This window comes from Calliopsis andreniformis, chromosome 10, assembly GCF_051401765.1.
Source record: "Calliopsis andreniformis isolate RMS-2024a chromosome 10, iyCalAndr_principal, whole genome shotgun sequence".
Lineage (NCBI taxonomy): Eukaryota > Metazoa > Arthropoda > Insecta > Hymenoptera > Andrenidae > Calliopsis > Calliopsis andreniformis.
In genome coordinates this window covers 7224391-7243265 of record NC_135071.1, presented here as the reverse complement: position 1 = coordinate 7243265, position 18875 = coordinate 7224391, and the positions used below count along the sequence as shown (strand labels likewise).

Here is an 18875-nt window from a genome sequence, read left to right as displayed (position 1 = left end):
ATAATAGTCCAATTTTTGGACCTACGCCATGTTATTTAGTGGTTAAAGAACTTTGAAGTATCTACCACTGAATTAATGCAAAGTACAATTTTAAAGTCTTAAACTTTCACTCTGTGTTTGATGGTGCACAAGCTGTGACTTTATAAATAAATTTTAGATCCACATCACTGGTCAGTTAAAAAGTCGTGAAGATTCTAGCTTTGTTTTAATATAAAATAGAATTTCAAAACATTAAATGCTAGCATTGGAATTGGTGGTCACAAAATAGATCCACGTTTACCATGTCTAATATACTAAAGTTTATGAACCGTCGAGTCATCTCATGTCAGCAGAGTTTTAAACAGTTTATATAAAGAAGTCAGTTTTGTAATACTTCAACACGCTTACAGTTCACCAATATAAATTCATAACCCCCTCAAAAAGTACTATTTCACTTCAATACTCAGAAAATTGATACAAGTTTCGCAAACTTATTAAGAATGCTAACTGGAAAATGGTGAAGAGAATAGGCCATTATCAACAGACAGATCTACACGTTCATACACAAGGTTAACACATTCTTATGTCAGAAATTCAACAAGAATCTGATGAAAATATTGTCAGATACTGATCAAATTCCCCTCATTCATACATGGGTTACAGGATTGTAAACTTGATAAACCACGAGACCCCCCCAGTCTCTCGGCTCACCACATCTGCATGGTCTTTTGCGAAAATGTACTGAACTACTTATTCAAACATCTATAAACAGGAATATAGTCTGGTGAAATCGTCGAGTCAAAGGTCCCCTATGGTGAAATGTATTAAACCAAAGAACTACTAGGTTTTACGCATCAATCTCACCTTCACCATCTTCGCAGGGGATGGATTTGGGCAAAGGTTCGCGGCAGGAACCAATTCGTGGGTCGAACCTGCTCTTAATCGCAGTAAGACCCTCCAGTGCTCCTGTCCGGCGACTGTCTCGGCCTTCACCGAGACCAAGACTGGCCCATTCTCTCCGTCTCTTCCCACCAGATTCACGTGTTCCTGCAAAAAATAATGAAAAAGCAAAATGAAATGGAGCCTTTTGTTGGCTAACTTTGATGATGTTGCAAGAGCAAGTGAAAGGTGCAATATAACAGGCAAACTGTTAACCCTTTAGCAAGAAAGTTTCGCAAACTGTATAACATCAGTGTGTAATGAACTATTATTAGCCTATTCTGCACTTGGTTGTGCCACTCCTAAACATGAATGGCTATACAACTGTTATACAACAGTTGGTAAGACATATCATAATATTTTGGAGACTGTTATTAATATAAAATCTTCTGGCTAATATTGAGTGCAATACCTATTACTTATATGAGTACATTTTTATTATTCCACACTTAATTGAACCGATTACAAACTTCAGCAGTTGAAAGACTAACTAGATAATTGAACACGATAACCAATTTTTGGAACTGTCATGAATATGTTTTGACTACTATTGAATCATAAATATAATTGATTATAATTAAATTTTGCATAGCTTGATTATTCACAGAAATGTTTTCCTGTAACTACCTATAGTACCACAAGGCTTTAAGTTAGCTCGTACAGGTAGAGAGGAAGAGGAGGAAGAGGGCAAGCGGAAGAAAAGCGGTTAAGAATGAAAATCAGGGATGCCTGAGGGAAGGAGGGCAGAGTTTCTTCTTATATAGGCATTCCTTGTAGACTATGAGAACGTTCCCACTCCCACGCCCGAAGTGCTCTTTTCCTGCGCCTCTTCTCTTCTCTTCTCCTTCTCCTACTGGTTCATCCTTCTTTTCTACCCACTCCCACTCTTTACACGAGGTGATTTCAAAGTAACCTTTTTCAAACGAGATTCATATAGAATCTTAGTTAAGAACCTTTGAGAAAATAACAGAGCGTGAAAATGTGATTCCAAAATGTTGATGACGACATGAGAAAGCGTCGCTGTTATTTAAAGGAATTTCTAAGTGGGTAGACTCAGAATGAGATGAGCAAAATGAGGTTTTGAAGCGAGATATTTACAATATTTTTCATACATATATGTACCCTACTTGTTCATATTTTGAGATAGTATAGGAAATTTACTATGCAACTGTCTTGTGTATCTTTTGATGTAGCGTCAACTTTTCCTTCGTGGTTTATTATCAGAAAAAGGTTACAATATTTTTTGACATTTCTAATCAAGAATAGTGGATTAATTTTTCAATTCGTACAGCTTAAATTGTATCCTAATTATTTATAGACAATTGTTTTAATATCCATCTTTATTGATAAAACGTAAGGTTTTAAATTAAACTAAAATATTAGTGAAACTAGAGTATCTGTCAGCTATTTTGAAAATTAAGACGCTAAAACAGATTCTAAATATATTAATTTAGTCATTATGTCACATTCGATCCTAGAAGTTTTCAGTTTCTTAATATTATAAGACTCTGTTCGAAATCGTGATACAATCGAAAATGATGTAATTGCTCATATAAAAGTAAAGCTACACAATACCATTTTTTCATATGAGATTACGTTTTCGAGAAAATCGAATTTGAAAATTCTGAATTTTACCACGATTTCGGAAACAACCTGTATATTAAATAAAAAGTGGCAAGTGTCCATGGGAAGTAGAAGGTCAATCCTCTAATGTTTCTTTTCTTTTCTATTTAAATCCAAGTTTACTAACTTTCTTTATTGGCAAACATGATACTACAAACTTAAAGTAATGTTTGAAGATATTCGCATCTGATCTGTAAACTAAAAATGACCTAAGGAAGTTTTCCAACTGCAACCTTTTCAGACGGAAATAATTCCAGAGAATATTGTTCTTCGTTCGCAAAATGAAGACATTATTTCATTTAGAAAATTATATATCTTCTTCTTACTTTAATTTTTGAGTTTTTTGTAAATCTCGCTCAAGTACTTTTGAGTCAGTTCGTAAACATTTTATCACACTTACTTAATTTTTTCTCGAACACTAAGAATAGTACGCGAACAAGTATGCGAATAGACGGTTTCTAAAAAATTTAATTTCTATACTGTTCGCAAAATCTGGTGTAGATGCAATTTCGTATGGAAATACTCCATATCAACTGTGAAATCATAAAAATTTTTACTTGAGTCTTGGGGGATGTTCTAATTTACTGTTAGGTGTTGATTCATTATGCAAGTTCATTTTGGAGGTGCTTGCCAATAAGTATGAATACTTAGCGTGACAGAAATCACTCTTTCTCAAGGGAATATTGTTTTAGCATTACCTAAACATTTCACTGACACTTAAGGATGCAGATGAGTTGATTAAAGTGCAATGAACTTAATCGAATAAGGGAGTATATGTACCTTTTGAGTGAACAAGAAACGATGGAAATCTTTACTGAAGAAAAATTACGTGCTGAGTATTGATTACTGATGTAGAAAAGAAATTTGTTACTGACATGGAGAAATGTGTCAAATTTGACTCAGATATTCATATTTAACAAAATATACTTTTTGACAAAATTAAATCTTTAACGATACCTAAGCAATTAAATATAGTTATTTTGTAATCAAATTCTATGATGAGTTATTCGTATTTTAAACCTGTGTTAATTATTCATTTGTTATGACTGGAGTCATAATTTCTACTTGCAAATTCAATCTAGTTAACAATATATTGTTTTTTCTGTATCATTATCGCTGCAAACATTTGATAATACCTTGAGACTTAATTAAACGAATTAGCAGTTGATTATGAAGTATCAATGATAACATAGAAGTATAGTGAAAATATTCAAATAAAATACTAGCAAATTTATACTGAAAATACTAATTTTTCTAATTATTATTGAAACTTGCAAACTGTAAATACAATCCGTGACTATTAATCTTTTTGGCCTATTATTATTAAATAGTACTATTATTAACATTATTTTTATATATGATATTTATTATTCATATCTTGATTAACAATTTTTTAGATATGCTTGTAAATTTTATAGCTTTTGAACTTTGTAAAATTTAATTAAATACACATCGTGTTGAGATAAAATAATCAATCAGTGTCTTATATTATAATTGTTCCCTTGGTACCGCTCAGTTATTAATAATTCGCAGATCTAATAATATTTTAAAGAAAATAGGTGCAACACATTACCGCTGAACGATAATTAAGCCCACACAATAAGATTCGTGTTTTAATTGACTGTTAATTACATTTAATCGTTCCACAGAGTTCGAAATTAATTTAAAACAAGATTCTTCCTCGAGTGAACATTCTGACTTAAACCTTAACATTTAATATTCACTCGTTTCCTTAAGACGTTCTCAAAATTTAAAGAATTGGAAGTTTTAAATGTGAACACTTTCAAATATACAAATATTTAAATATTCAAGTTGTCATATTTTCAAATATTTAAATATTTATATTTCATAACGAATATTTTATAAGTTTTCTAAAACCATACAAAAATACATACATTTTTTTATAATTATTGTATTAGTACATTAGCTCCAGATAGTACTTCAATAATTAAATGCTAAATTTCAATTATAATAAATAATCTCTGCCCAACATTAGTGTATCCTAGAATATTTATCGATAACGAGAACAGAGTTTATAGAACTTTAAATCCCTTTACACGCAATATTCGGTGGATGGTGCGTTATTAATTAACTTCTGGCTTTGAGGCTATTACGACTTTGTAAAATGCATGTATCTATCTCTGAAAACGCATTTATATTCGTTTCAATTTCCGTTAACATTAAAACATGATATTATACAGCGAGTATGCTGCAATAGATAATAAAAATACGGGTGAGGAAAAGTACTATTTGAAAAATTCTATTTTGAAGTGATGTATTTGTGATGATTTAAGTGATGATTTCGTTCATCGTTGTCGAGTAATGTTAAGAAGAAATGAAGTTTTCAATTAACTCCTCAGATTGTAGTGTTTTAGACAATTCAAAAGTACCTACAAGTATTTTAATTTATTGTTTGTTAGTTAAAATCGGAGAAACATAACTATTTTTCAAGTCAGTTATAAGGAAACATTGCATAAAACAATTTGGGATATTTTGAATTCACAAAGTTTACAAATAAGTGTTCCATACCTTAAGAGAATATGGAAGTTTTAACTTCAATATGGCTATAAAATGATACGGCTACACAAAGCACAATATGTTAGAATCTGTCCTATTCTTAAACAATTTTTGACAATTTGACTTGCATATCAACTATTATTTAATTAAACCTATGTAAATGATGTCAACACAAAATTAGATGAAAAATCAATGAAAAATAACGTCATTTCATCTTAAGATTACTTGTGCATGATATGGTCGTAGTTTATTTAGAACACAATTAATGGTCAATAATGATAGAGAAGTGACTACACAGATTAGAAAACTTTATAAAATGTTAGATATGTTTGAATGTTCAATGGTTTATCTATACATAACCGTAATTTGTACAAGGTTAAAATTATAATATAGAAGAATTAAGAAGTAAAGGTGAAGTTGTCTCATTTTTTCTTTCAAATTTTCTGATAATTCAAATATATAATACGTAACGTCAATTATACGCGAGGCTCAAGCATTAACATAGGAAATGAAATGAACCTTCAATAGAATCTTGTCGATAATTGTATTTGACCTCTTTTAACGTCAGACAGAAAAACAGTTGCATACTCTTAAAGCGTTAGTTTATTACTTATGTATGAGGCCACTTAAAATTTTCAGCCCTTCAAAACATTCCAAAATTGTCATGTCACTACTCCAAATTACTAAAAATGAAATAATAAAAATATTTAAACTTAGGAAGGTAAAACTTATAAGGTCAGAAAATTAACAAAATTAACTATAAAATGATTATTGTTTTATTTCGAAATTCCTCTCGATACAAACTAAAAAGTTCTACAACATCAAATAAGTGTAATTCCCAAAAAACTAACCCTAAATTAATTACAACTTAATTTCTGTCGTAATTAATTCATTGTTAATTCTTCAATTGTGGCAGTTCTAATATTTAGCACACATCTGTGCGGAAAATCAAGACTCCTATCTCTTTTCGATACACACTGACGACAACAGCGATCAAAGGATCAATATATTGTTCGAGTTTATATAACTTCGATATAAATATAATTTACATACCCTGCCGACGAAAAACCGTCGATAGCACTTGGCCGTGTCATCTTGATCTATCCTAGGTTGCCAGGCAGGTTGCGCCGGAAGTAACGCCCTGCCAGCCGAGTCCAGCACATGTCGATGATCGGTACCGTCAACCCAGTATCCGGGCGGTGTCACTACCAAAGGTGGCTGGGATCCGGAAGTGGATTGCTGGAGCGCAGCCTCCATAAGAGCTCTACCAACCGGAGCATCCCCGACTGGCGACGGCGATGGCGTTGGCGTGTGATTATTCTGATTGCTAGGGCTCGATGCTGCCCTGTCCTCCCTCGGAGTCTGTAATCAGAACATATATGCACGATATGAGAGTCTGAATATCAATTTTTTAGGTTACAACAATCTTCTTAAAGTTTTAAGTGGAGTATAATATTGAGGGATAGTAAAGAATCTGGAATGTCCGAGCCTGGGACAGTTGTGATTTTTATTTCTTCATTTATGTTTGATTATTTTGTACCTTTTTTAATTTTTATCCTAGATTTACGAAACTAATATGTGTCGGTAGATTGCTGAGGTTTATCTGAAGAAAATTGGAAACTAGTTGTTAGTGATCGGAGGCTAGTAAAATAATTCAATTATATTTTCAAGAAGATAGAATGAATACTATAGAAATTAGAATTTGTGTTATCAGATGATACTACATTTTAACTCTCCATGTAATACGTCTATCTCATATTTTATGTATTATAAAACAACTAATGGTGATAGGCTATTATTAAAATTTAGCTCAGTTCATTTCAGTAAAATTTAACTCAGCAAGTCCCTAACACGGTTTTTTATGTTTTATTCTACTTTCCTGCTTCATTATTCAGCATTTGCATTCCAGAAAATATGCAAGTTGAAGACCTCCTTTATTCGTTCATTTTATCGTTCCCATTAACTTGATAACATGAAGCGTTTAAATTTACATAACCAAATAGCAACATTATGCGTTTAACATACTAAGTTAATTATCCCGTCGTGGGTTACTTTCACGTGCCACAGCCATGATCGAGCACTTTGAGGTGTTACATCATAGTGATTGGTATCGAATTATTAAGATTCAAAGTATTGTGAGATGTATTATACATAAAATACAATACTTGTCTACCGGATATGAAGAAATAATTAAATCTAACTGTATATTGAATATTGAGTGCATTGCTCGAAAGAAACTGCTTTAGTTTCTCCTTCAAATGATACCATATTGCAAAAACTTCATATACATTTTAAAGTCGTCTATGGCATGTATTAAAGAAAACGGAAGGTGGTATAAGTACACGTGACTTAGAGTTCGCAGACATGCTTCGAACTTAAAGTTCACTGCTGCCGTAACTAATTACTACCAATATTCTAATTATTGGCATCCCAACAAAAGAGTTATTCTCTTCGTCAACATGGTGATTGCATCCAGAGAATGAATAAGAATATAGAAGAAGTGTAGGTTATAAACAACAAGTTCAATTAATGTCTACGAATAATATTTCTCATATTATAATGTGCTGATTAAAAAATGAGGCTCATTATAAAAATAAAGTTCCACTTGCTTAAAAGTCATCGTCTTAAAAATCATACACGTCTTAAAAAATTTACTTTATGCTCTGCATAATGGTACATAAAATGGTACCATTGGCATAACCTCGCCAAAAACTAGAACATATTACAGTCATTCAATTTAGTGATACAATACTGAGTATCGCCAAATTTCTGTACTCTAGGTTTTCCTCCTATTTACATATTTTTTCATACAGAATTCCGAGCAACTTTCTATCCCCACTGAGGGTCACGTGATATTGCAGTTAGGAAAGCAAAGTTTTCCAGCCATGTTGGTTCTGCAAGCGACTAGTGCGATCATTAAAGTCAGCCTCGAAAAGAGGGACGCACATTTGCGTAACTGGTCTCGGCTAGCGTTCCAACTCCCGTAGGAATATAAATTCGAATAGGAATGCGTGTCATGTTAGAGGACGTGCACATATCCAAAATGCACAGTGTTCGCTCTAACACTTAGACAGGCAGCACATGGTCGATGGAAATGTCGATATGCTTATCGCTGTCACGCTGGAACATTATCGAATCGTTTGGGCAAACTATGTTTGTTCAACAGTATTTGCCTAACAATATTACAACTTGCTCAAATATTTTGTTTCCGGAGGATCTTGGCCTTAGGTAAACTTACACTTGGGGGCTGTGGGATCAACGTTTTTTTTTATATCTAGACTGCGGATTCTTATGCAAATCTATATTTTTATAAACATAATTAAAGAAATAGAACCTAAATAAAAACTTATTTCATCCTTCATATACTATAGTTTGTGCTTTACTTTTTAAATGTTGCATAATTTTGTATGTAATACATACTCTGTAACTTTTTATACAGCTGAATTTTCATAAATTCATAGAAATCCACTATCTAGTGATATCATTACTCTGTGGAATGATTTTGAATTCTACTAATTCCTTAAAATTTATCTACTTCTATTTTCGTTTAATATAAATAGTAGTATAATATACTATATGATAGTATATGTATATAATACTCGTATAACTAGTATATAATACTAGTATAACATAATACCAGTAGTATAGTATACTATAATATAGTATAGTATTAATAAGTTCATAAGCACGTTAATAGATTTCGACGAAAAAGTTTATAGCTTTCTAAATAGTGTCTACGAAGAAGAACACGACAATAAGTATCGAAATACACCTAAGTATCTCTTTATACGGTAGATATCGTGTAAAAAATCGCCTAAGGAAAATTGTGTAAAAATTGACTTGCTAGTTCTAAGTTAAATATATTCAATTCCGAGAAAGAAAATATCTATAATTTTGTCTGAAGTACGCGTGTTATTGAAAATGCGAATATATCGCATATATATTTAAAAAATGAAACACATTTCTATTTACCGCTCAAAACTTCAGGACACGAAAATTTATTCAATGATTTCTTGAAATAAGTACAAACTATACATTTGAATAATTTGAAACAAAATCATTTATTGCAAATAACAAAAAAATATTCCTCAGAAGAATTCTAATAAAATAATTTTCATTATTTTAGTTCTTAATATCTGTTTCGTAAATAATTTTTCTTCCTAGTTCACAAATACTTTTTTGCTTTTTCTGAAAATCCTACTGTTTCGAGTTGTCACTATTGAAATACCTATGCATTATAATGTCATAAAAATAATGTGTACCAGCTGTAAAGGGCGTTGAACGCTAATAATAGGAGCATGTGGTGTTGTGGTAGGGGGTAGTACAATATGAACGGCTGCCTGAATATCGCCGCTCGTGTGATATTGAACGAGAAATCAGTTATTTCGGTTTCCAACTGGGTCTTTACCTTAACGTCCTGTTCTGTTCGAAAATATTTCGTGCTCTCAAGTGATCGAAATGGCCACAGCTGCGTGGAACTACATAACATTGGTTTTCACTGTTGAAGAAATTTAATCGCTAAAACTACACGTTGACGAGAAATGGAATTCAAAGGTTTCTTTGTACGGACAAAAATTGTATTTACATCAAACAAATCAAAATTTAATGAAGAATGTTGATACAGTAAAAGTTGGATAATTGTCTGACATTCGGGACCGGTAGCAGGTAGTTATCGACCGGAGGTAAAGATTCTTTTCCCTGATTGAACCTGAGGCTAAAGCCCAAGTTTCCTTTTGAAGTGTTTTGAACGTGAAAAAGGACGATGAGTTAAGGAGAAAGGGGGTAAATAATGAAGATGACGTGACGGCAACATTATTAAAATAATAATAATGTAATGATAAAACTTCTTTAATTTTTAAGGTTCTTTTGATGAAAACAAAATCAAACACAAAATAATTTAGATCATATTTACATATTTAATGAGTGATAATAACTCTTCTTTTCACCTACTAAATAAGTAAATATAATCCAAATTATATCGTGTTTGATCTTATTCTAAACAGAAAAACCTCACACATACGCTAATAAAGGTTTCATTTAAAAAAAATATATATATAAATTTTGTCCTTGCGTTAGAATTTTCTCACCGATACACGGACTCGGATATAGTTACCCTAGCTCATCCCTACTTCACTGTCAATTTTGGGCCATCTTGAGTGGGGTCCCCCCTTAGTGGTGGGGATGACTACCAGTCAGTTACACTTTAGATAGATTCAGGCAGTTATCCAACTTTTACTGTATATCCAAATTTTCAAATCCTCTAAATCATAAAAATGTCGAATATTTAAAATATAAATCCTCTATATAAATAAATTTTTCACTGTCAAAGCTTTAAAATTATCAAATTTTCAAAGATTTAAATACTCAAGGGTATACCTTCATATTAACAGACATACATGGTTAATTTCTTAAATTTTACACTAAAATTGACTGCAAAGTGTTTTGACGTCTCCAATTAATCTGGTTGCTGATTAACTGATAACAAGTGGATTAAACACAGTAAATAAGTATAGCGTAGATTTAAACTTGTAATGAACTTCAGAGAATCGTGTTACTGCGTTCAATGATTCTTTCAGTGAGATGTTCTCACACTTTCTAATTTCCCTGGAATTAAAATAAGATTAGTTTATATCCTTTGCGTCTTTAAATTGAGCTGCCCTGAATTATTTAGAAGTTTCATAGTAGGTTTTACAGATCTTAATGTCTTGAAGAACTATCTTTGGATTTTCTGTTTTGGAAAACGTGAAGCTAAAATTAATTTGATAATCAATGGAAAAAATGTTTATAAAGAGATTTGAAATAGGACAAAAATTTGTTCATTTGTGGGAAAAAAGAGACTGATGGTCGTAACAAATTGACAAAAATATAATTTCAAAAATTCAAGTTTCCAAATATTTAATTTTCAAGTATTCAAATGACTAAATAGGTAAGTTACTTATATAAATTTTCAACAATTAAAATATTAAAATGATTAAACTTTCAAATTTTTAAGTATTCAAACATTAAAATGTTATTTATTTCTAAGTCGTTAAATGTTCCAATTTTCAAATCTCAAATCTTTTAAAAGGCTCAGGCCCGCCTAGTATCTCCAATTTCTAACATCTCGTGAATTATCATCTATATGCCCCTAATCTATTTTAAAAAATAGCTTTCAACATTTGAACTATTGTCATATTTCTCTTAATGACTTCCACAAACCGGCAGTGTCTCTCTATTGGCTATGTGTATGCTATATGACTCTCTGTCAATGATCCAAATCTAAAGTTTCATAGCTTCTGCTTCTGTATGCCTTCATTTCACTCCTAAACTTACTCGAACTTTCGCAAATATTTTAATCAAACATGCAAGATTCCCCATGAAATCGAGGGTCGCCTCGATCCAAAGATAGCCAAACAGAAGTCGCTTCCGACGTTTCATTCCACAATCCTTTTCCTCAGCCTGTCTGACGATGAGCCTCAGCTCCAGTTTATATTTGGCGACGCAGAAAAGGGAACGAAGGAGAATCCTCTTTTTTCCTCCATTTCGACAGGGCCGTCTCGTAAATTCTTTTTCCTTCCCATCGCATACGAATTTAGAGTCACTTAAATTAGTGGACAGAGGGCGAGTGGCACGATGTCAGACGCTGAAGGAAGTTTGAGCAGCCAGACGAAGGCTTTGTAACGTAATCCGACTGGCCACATCCGCATTACTTTTAACTTCGCCTTCCCTTTGGGCCCTGAAGCCAACCGTACTTCTACTTACTTAAATTCGGTTTATTATATTTTTTTATTTGTAATAGATCTTCACTCCTTTGAACTCGAATGCTGACGTAGCAAGAATTCGAGTGAACCTGGCTTCCTTGGAAGATTTGAAGATTTGAAAATTTGAAACTTATTTGAAAGGGTGAATATTCGATTGTAATCCATAACAAATATTTCCCTAGCATCTGTTTTCAGCTGATTTGTTTACTAGCGTAATAATATTAAATCGTACTATATGAAATTGCCATTTTTGTAGAATAGTTTACAATAATGATTTTTGTTAGGTATATGCGATCAAGCAAAAATTAGAGTTCATGTGCATTAACTACTGAGGATTACTTCTTAAATAACTTTTGCTTGTTCTATTTTACTTTAAATTAAAGAAGAAGCAACGAATAATAGCTTTCACAGATCACGCAGGCACCAAAATTATTTTCAGAGTACATCACGAATCACTACAATAAATTTAACAGTACTGAAATATGAATTTCAAGAACTATTAGACCTTTTCCCTACAGACTATCTGCCATTTTGAATTGTATTTAAAAAATAAAATCTTTCCGATTGTGAACTGTCAAAATAATGAAAATTTCTTTGAAATGGAACATATCAATTAATATTTTTAACAACTCACAAGTAACAACTCATTAATGCATATTATTCTTAAATAACGTAAAAGATATATATTCAATAAATAAACATTTTTCGAAATATATTTTATTTTATTTTCGACCTACAAAAACAGCTATTTCATACGGTACAATTTAATATTTCATAAATAAATCTGGCAGAAAATTTAGGGTGAAATAGAGATTCGAGGTCTGCGTGGAAACTGCGCCGTGAGAAAAGAAAAGATGTTCCATTTGTATTTAGCGGTTAGAAATCGTAATAGTACACCGAAACCAATATACCCACAATGGAGAACGACTTTTTCCTAGGAACTTTCGTGGCGTTCTGTGGCGGGGAGTATGACCTTAATCGCGGTTCAAATATTTAGACGCGGCTTACGATTCTACGATGATACGATAGAAAATTACTGCCTTGTATGCACGTCACCAATGTTTTATTAAGCTGAGACCGATTTATGAACGGACATAAATTTTGTCTAATTTGATGTATTTTCTAGTTCCTTTTTTCCTGGATAATAAAGGTGCTATCTCAGACTAGGAATTAACAGCTACTTGTACTTTAACAAAATACAAAAATAATCTTGTAAAAAGAGTTTATTACTTATTTTGTGTTCTTGCATTTTAATACCGTTTAAGATTCTGCTTAAAACTTAAAAATTTGAAATTCGATAAGCAGAAACATTTATAAATACGAAGATTCGTATTTGAAATTGTTAAGATCTGCAGATTCAAAAATTAAACCAGAGGCATTGAAAATTAAAAAATATTTAAAAAATGGAAGATTTTGTATTTTGAATATTTGAAATTTTAAATATTTAACAATTGGAAAAGTGGCAAATTTAAAAGTCTGAATATTAAAAAATTTCCAGTTCTTCAAATTTTCCAATGTTTATTAAGATAATCTATTAAAAAAGTGTTTCTCTAAATCTCATTGACGCAGCATTCACGTCAAAATATCAAAACATTTTATACAAACTTTTGTTTTTGACTAGTTTATGGTTAAACGCAAAGTGTCTATAATCCAGCATTTACTTGTAATATAGGTACATTCAATGAAGTACAAGATGTAACTGATTAGTCCTGTAACACGTAAACCAGAAGTGAATGCATTTATCTGACGCTATACAATAGTATACATTATTTATCGAGGTGTAACATTTGTAGAAGCGAATCGAAATGTGAATCGAAAAGCTGATAACTCGATGCTTGATCGTTGTTATCTACGCTGATAAGTGCCGATAATTTACTAGAATTGCTTAATTTGTTTCGCAACTTCCTTTCTTTAGATTTAAGCTTTCCATTTACATACTTTCATTTATAAACAAAATTGTGCCATGAAAAAATAGAAAAAAAGTAAGACTTGTTCATTTTTACTAATTGTCTATTAATACCCTCAGTGAAAATTGCATAATCGTATCTATTGACCAGGTTTCTCGACGCCCTTTGGCTTTCAATGCGCAGTACCTACAGTCAGTTACAAAAGTCTACATACACTATATTACCTACAAGGAAATTCACTTAACTCGAAAATTCTGACTTTAACGAATGTTTGCATGCATGTAAAGTACAATGTTGTTAATAGAAAACCTCTTTGTGGAAATAAAATGAACCTGCAAAGATTCATAGTTTTTTCATGTTTTGAGTCTAACTGTGCCTGAGAATTTTCATTACAATAGGGTGATAGAGCACTAAAAATTAAACATTTTTTTAGTGGAAAAGTTTTGATAGCAAAAATTGAAAAAAACGTAGGTCTTGTATTATTACAAAATTATATTTAAATAAATTGAAAAACACTGAAACTTTAAGCATTGATTTTACCTTCTTAAAATGATATTCCATCAAATAGAAAAAATTGCGTCATCTGTAGAATCTATTATGGTCTATATGCAGTCATACACACAACTTCCATTAAAATCAAGATTGTTGGATTAGGTGAACTTCCTTGTAATCTGTATAGTGTATGTAGACTTTTGTGACTTACCGTATATTTACAGGGTGGTCCACTCAACTTGTACAACTCTATAACTTCTAAACTATGCGTTGTATGAAAAAATGTTGTATACGAACGTTGCATGCTTTGAAGGTTTACATTATGTGGTCTACCTACTTTTTTTATAGGTGGAGGTATTTCGGAGATTTAAAAGCCAATTTTCGTCTTTTAAATAGAATGCTATATTTTTTATATGAAAGTATGTAATAATGTCGAATTCTGAGTAATAAAGTATTGATCTTCATTCACCCTAAACCTAATAGTTAACAAGTACTTTTAACTTTCTTTCTTGAAAATTTACTTAGCTTAACGTTGGAGATTTAACGTTATCATAGATTTCTGTAGGACAGGGGTGTTTACATGACAATGTTTATTAACATGTAGCATATGTAAATATAAAAATATGTAGAAATATGTAAAAAAAAATTGACCTTCATATCTCCGAAATGCCTCCACCTATTAAAAAAGTGGATGCACTGCATAATATGAGCCTCTAAAGCATGCAACTTTTGTATACAAAATTTATTCATACAACGCTTACTTTAGAAATAATATAATATATTATAGTGTTCTGCACGTTGCGTGGCCCACCCTGTACATTGATCACCTATTAAATTCCAGTAGACTGCACTGACAGAATCAAAGAATTGGAAACTTTTAAATTTAAACACTTAAACTTTCAAATTTAAAAATTTTTCAATTTCTAAATATCTAAAATTTCAAATATTTGAGATACAAATCTTTGATTTTTCAACTTCAACTTTCACAACTTTCAAATTTCTATACTAATTTCTACGTGTTCATTGGGGTTCCATTAGTGCAAAAGTTACGTAATGTAAACATAGCTTTGAGACAAATGAGACATGTTACTTTTCGTAACGCATGTTAAAATCTTCGCAGTATGAGCCAGTGGGAACATGTTTTTGTGCAAAAGTGTTCACAAGTCCCAAAAATTCGTCCACGTGTCGTAGTTGCAGCAATAAGACTGTTCCTGTAGAAAAATTCTTCTTTATATGTAAGTATGTACTACATAAATGTTTATTGTGAGTTTAAAAATCGAAGTAACAGCAAGTGTTGCAATAATCGTTACAACTTAGCTTCAATGAAAATGTTTATAAAAACTATAAAAATATTTTATCTCGAACGAACTTCACTGGAACTTTAACGAAATGAGAGCAAGGTTAAACTACCAAGAAAACTGAATTTCATTAAACAAAAAAGAAAAAGAAGAAACTGTAAATATCGCGTAAATTATACTATAATTTCAGCAATACGGAAGAATTTATTTCATACATATGCATACATATGTATGCACAGTTTTATAATACATATAATTTTATTTTATTATACATACGTATAAAATTTCGTCATATGTATATGTATAATTTTGAAGATTTTAACGATGTTATCTTGAAAAAAGGTATGCGTATTTCTACAAGCAACTTCAAAATGTTATAGCTAGTAGATAATTTAAAATAAAATAATTTAGAATAAAGAAGAAATCGAATTTTTCAAAGTTGGAAACTTAATCCGAGAGACCTGACCGTACCCATATTCTCTTGAAAATCGCGTCACGCGTTCACTACGAACTGGATCCACGATAACTCATGTTCCTGTTCCTTCTGTTCCGATAACGAGCACGTTTATTAGCCGGGTTGCCACCAGGCGAAAGACCGTGTGCAGCCAATAGTGGCGATTACAAGTCTTAATTACTCGTCCGTGTGCGCCATTTTCTTCTATGTTAATTATCCTGTTACACACGGTATTCGCTACTGTAACGGAACACAATTACAAATGGAAGATTTACGCTTATGATAAATGTTTAAATACAGACATAAAACACTGGCTTTTCCCGTGGAGTCAACAGCCACTGCTTTCGTAATTTGTAAAACTGTGAGAAACACTGGAATGTTGAAAAAAGCTCATGATTTTACATACACAGAATGTATATAAGTACACGTGTTTCAAAGTTTGGAAAATAGAAGATCTAAAAATTTCAAGATTAATATTTTAAATATTCTAAATGTTTGAAAAGAGACCTTGAAAACCTGACAGCCTGAAAAGTTTAGAAATTTGAAAATTTCATTGGTCAATTATATGGAAACCCTAAAATTTGAATATTTAACCCTTTGCACTTAGAGGTTTTAATTTTCCATACATTTCATCCCTTAATACTAAATACTAAATTAACGAATTTAAACATTCGTATTTGAAATGTCTAAAAATTTAATCGCTTTAAAATTACAAAATTCGAAATCGTTTGTTCTGAACGAGCAAACTAAAGCATAACAATTCCTCGTTTTTCTTATTAATGGCAATTTCTTGTCATCTCTTGAAACAGCGTCCATCTTTGCAGGTTCACGTTGAAAGAAGAATAATGGTAACTCCTTTTCCTATTTCAAAGCGATATGCGTTTAACGCGCAGCAAAACTAGCGCGAAATGCAAATAACGCCTATCGGCATACACTATATGTATAACAAAGTGCGCTGCAAAGTGTGCAAAGTATTGTTCGCATTGTAACCGCTGGCTGGTAACGACCGGATAGCCAAGCAGTATGGTCCGCCTTGTGACCTGTTAGAGCGATGAGTATAGCGCGATTTTATCCTTGACTCTACCTACAGGAAAACGACGGATTTTCCCGTAGTTTTGCCCACTCTTTTCTCGTGGCACGTACAAGCAAAAGAAAATGGCCGCCACCTCAAGAGACACGTCCTCCTCGGAATTTAATTTTTCAACGCTTCGGATTCCCTGACCACCTCGACCTACATATCCTCCGATTCTTTGCCATTAACCTTTTTCTAATTTTTTTTGTTGGGGTTGGACAATCGAGAACGACAGAAGTGAAAAAGAGGAAGCATATAAATTATCAGACTTAAAATATAATTCTACTGTGTAGGTTTACGCAAAGTAAGCCAAAAATACTCACAATACATAATCTTTAAAATTTTTGATGTTTAAAATAGTATTCTAACTTTCAAGTTTGTTAGCTTTATATTTTTATACGCAAAAAATTTCATTCTTTTATTTAAGTATTTATTTAAACTTGCAAAAGTTCGCAACTTCAAATTTTCTGCTTTTCAAAGCTTCCAAATTTTCAAATTTCTAAATTTCCAATGTTTTAAACATTTAGGATACAAAGGTTTAAATTTTCAACTACTCTATTTTTCTAATCTTCAAATCTTTAGATTCTTGAATTAAAAAATTTTACAATTTCTAAAAATCTTTATATTTACTCCAGCTTCTATTGTAAATATTAGTACTAGAAAACCGAAGAATATTATAAGTATTTTCAATAACTACTCGTATCCAAGACTTCTAAAAATTAGTATTTTTACGATAAGAAGCTCCCAAAAACATATCTTTAACCAGGAAGTGTGTTTCGACCCAATATTAACTTCAATCAATTTTTATATGGCCAATTTTAAAATAATATTTTTTTGTAATTTTTTTCCAAAACTCATCTTCATGAAGTTTCTAATTCAAGTTATAACTTTATGCAAGAAAGTTAGCGATATACTTCAAGCAATTATAAAATCAACAATTTACAAAATTTTTGAGTATCTTCCAAAATACTATCAAATATCGTTAAAGACTACAACATATCCAAGTTTCAACAGAATTCGAAATAATATTCCAAAAAGTATTCGATTTCCTTTGGAATGACCCAGTAGTGAAAAAATCGAACTTTAAAAAGAAAGACAAATATACAGAGAAGACTCCTGGAATCGCCTCTTTTAGAAATACAAGCATTTTAAGTAAAAGCAACACATCTTCTAACGATGCTTGCATTATTTTTGTAATAAAAATTTGTGAAGCATTTGTTGTTCCTAATATTCGTATAAATCAGAAGTGAACAATTTCCACCAAACAATTTACCAATAATAGAGAAACCGAAATTAAACAAAAAAGATGAGAAAAATCTCTTTGAACCTCCTTTCTCTCTTGTCCATTAGAAACATCGTATTCGTAAGTATCCAAACACATCGCTATATCAACGCAACGCATCCATCGACCATCCTTACGAAGAAACTAACCCGATTGATAATTTCAAATTTTAAAAGATGATTGTAACATTTTTATGATAAGATTTAAATCGATTTTTTGAAAATTTGTCTGTTAATATCATAGACAAAAGTAGATATCAATCACGGATATTTTGATACCTTCAATTCGCATTGTATAAATAATTGTGCAAGTAATTGTATCCTAGAAAGAATTATCTTAAAAAAAATTATATGTTTTTATGTAATAATTGCAATCCCTATTCGGTTAAAATTTTTTGTTGATAACAACGGTTGAAAGTGATCAATCATCTATTGATCATCACATCATGTTATTGGTCTCGGTTCTTAAAACAGTTATCAAAAACTTAAATGACGCCATAACCATATTACAGTCTATTATTATATCAGTTCTTTATCATCTCGAAATAATTGCTAACTCGGTTCTACACAGAC

The 18875-nt window shown here is 31.5% G+C and overlaps 1 protein-coding gene across 9 annotated transcripts in view; it reads right to left on the bottom strand.

Annotated features, from left to right (window-relative positions):
* LOC143185088 (rap1 GTPase-activating protein 1) overlaps positions 1–18875 on the bottom strand; it is a 147136-nt gene that overhangs the window by 4736 nt on the left and 123525 nt on the right. For all 9 annotated transcript variants that reach the window (XM_076387815.1, XM_076387814.1, XM_076387822.1 and 6 more), the window contains 2 exons: positions 6112–6420; positions 844–1026 (listed from right to left, as the gene is read on the bottom strand). In XM_076387815.1, the coding sequence (XP_076243930.1) occupies positions 844–1026; positions 6112–6420 (492 nt within the window). The remainder of the gene's footprint in view (positions 1–843; positions 1027–6111; positions 6421–18875) is intronic.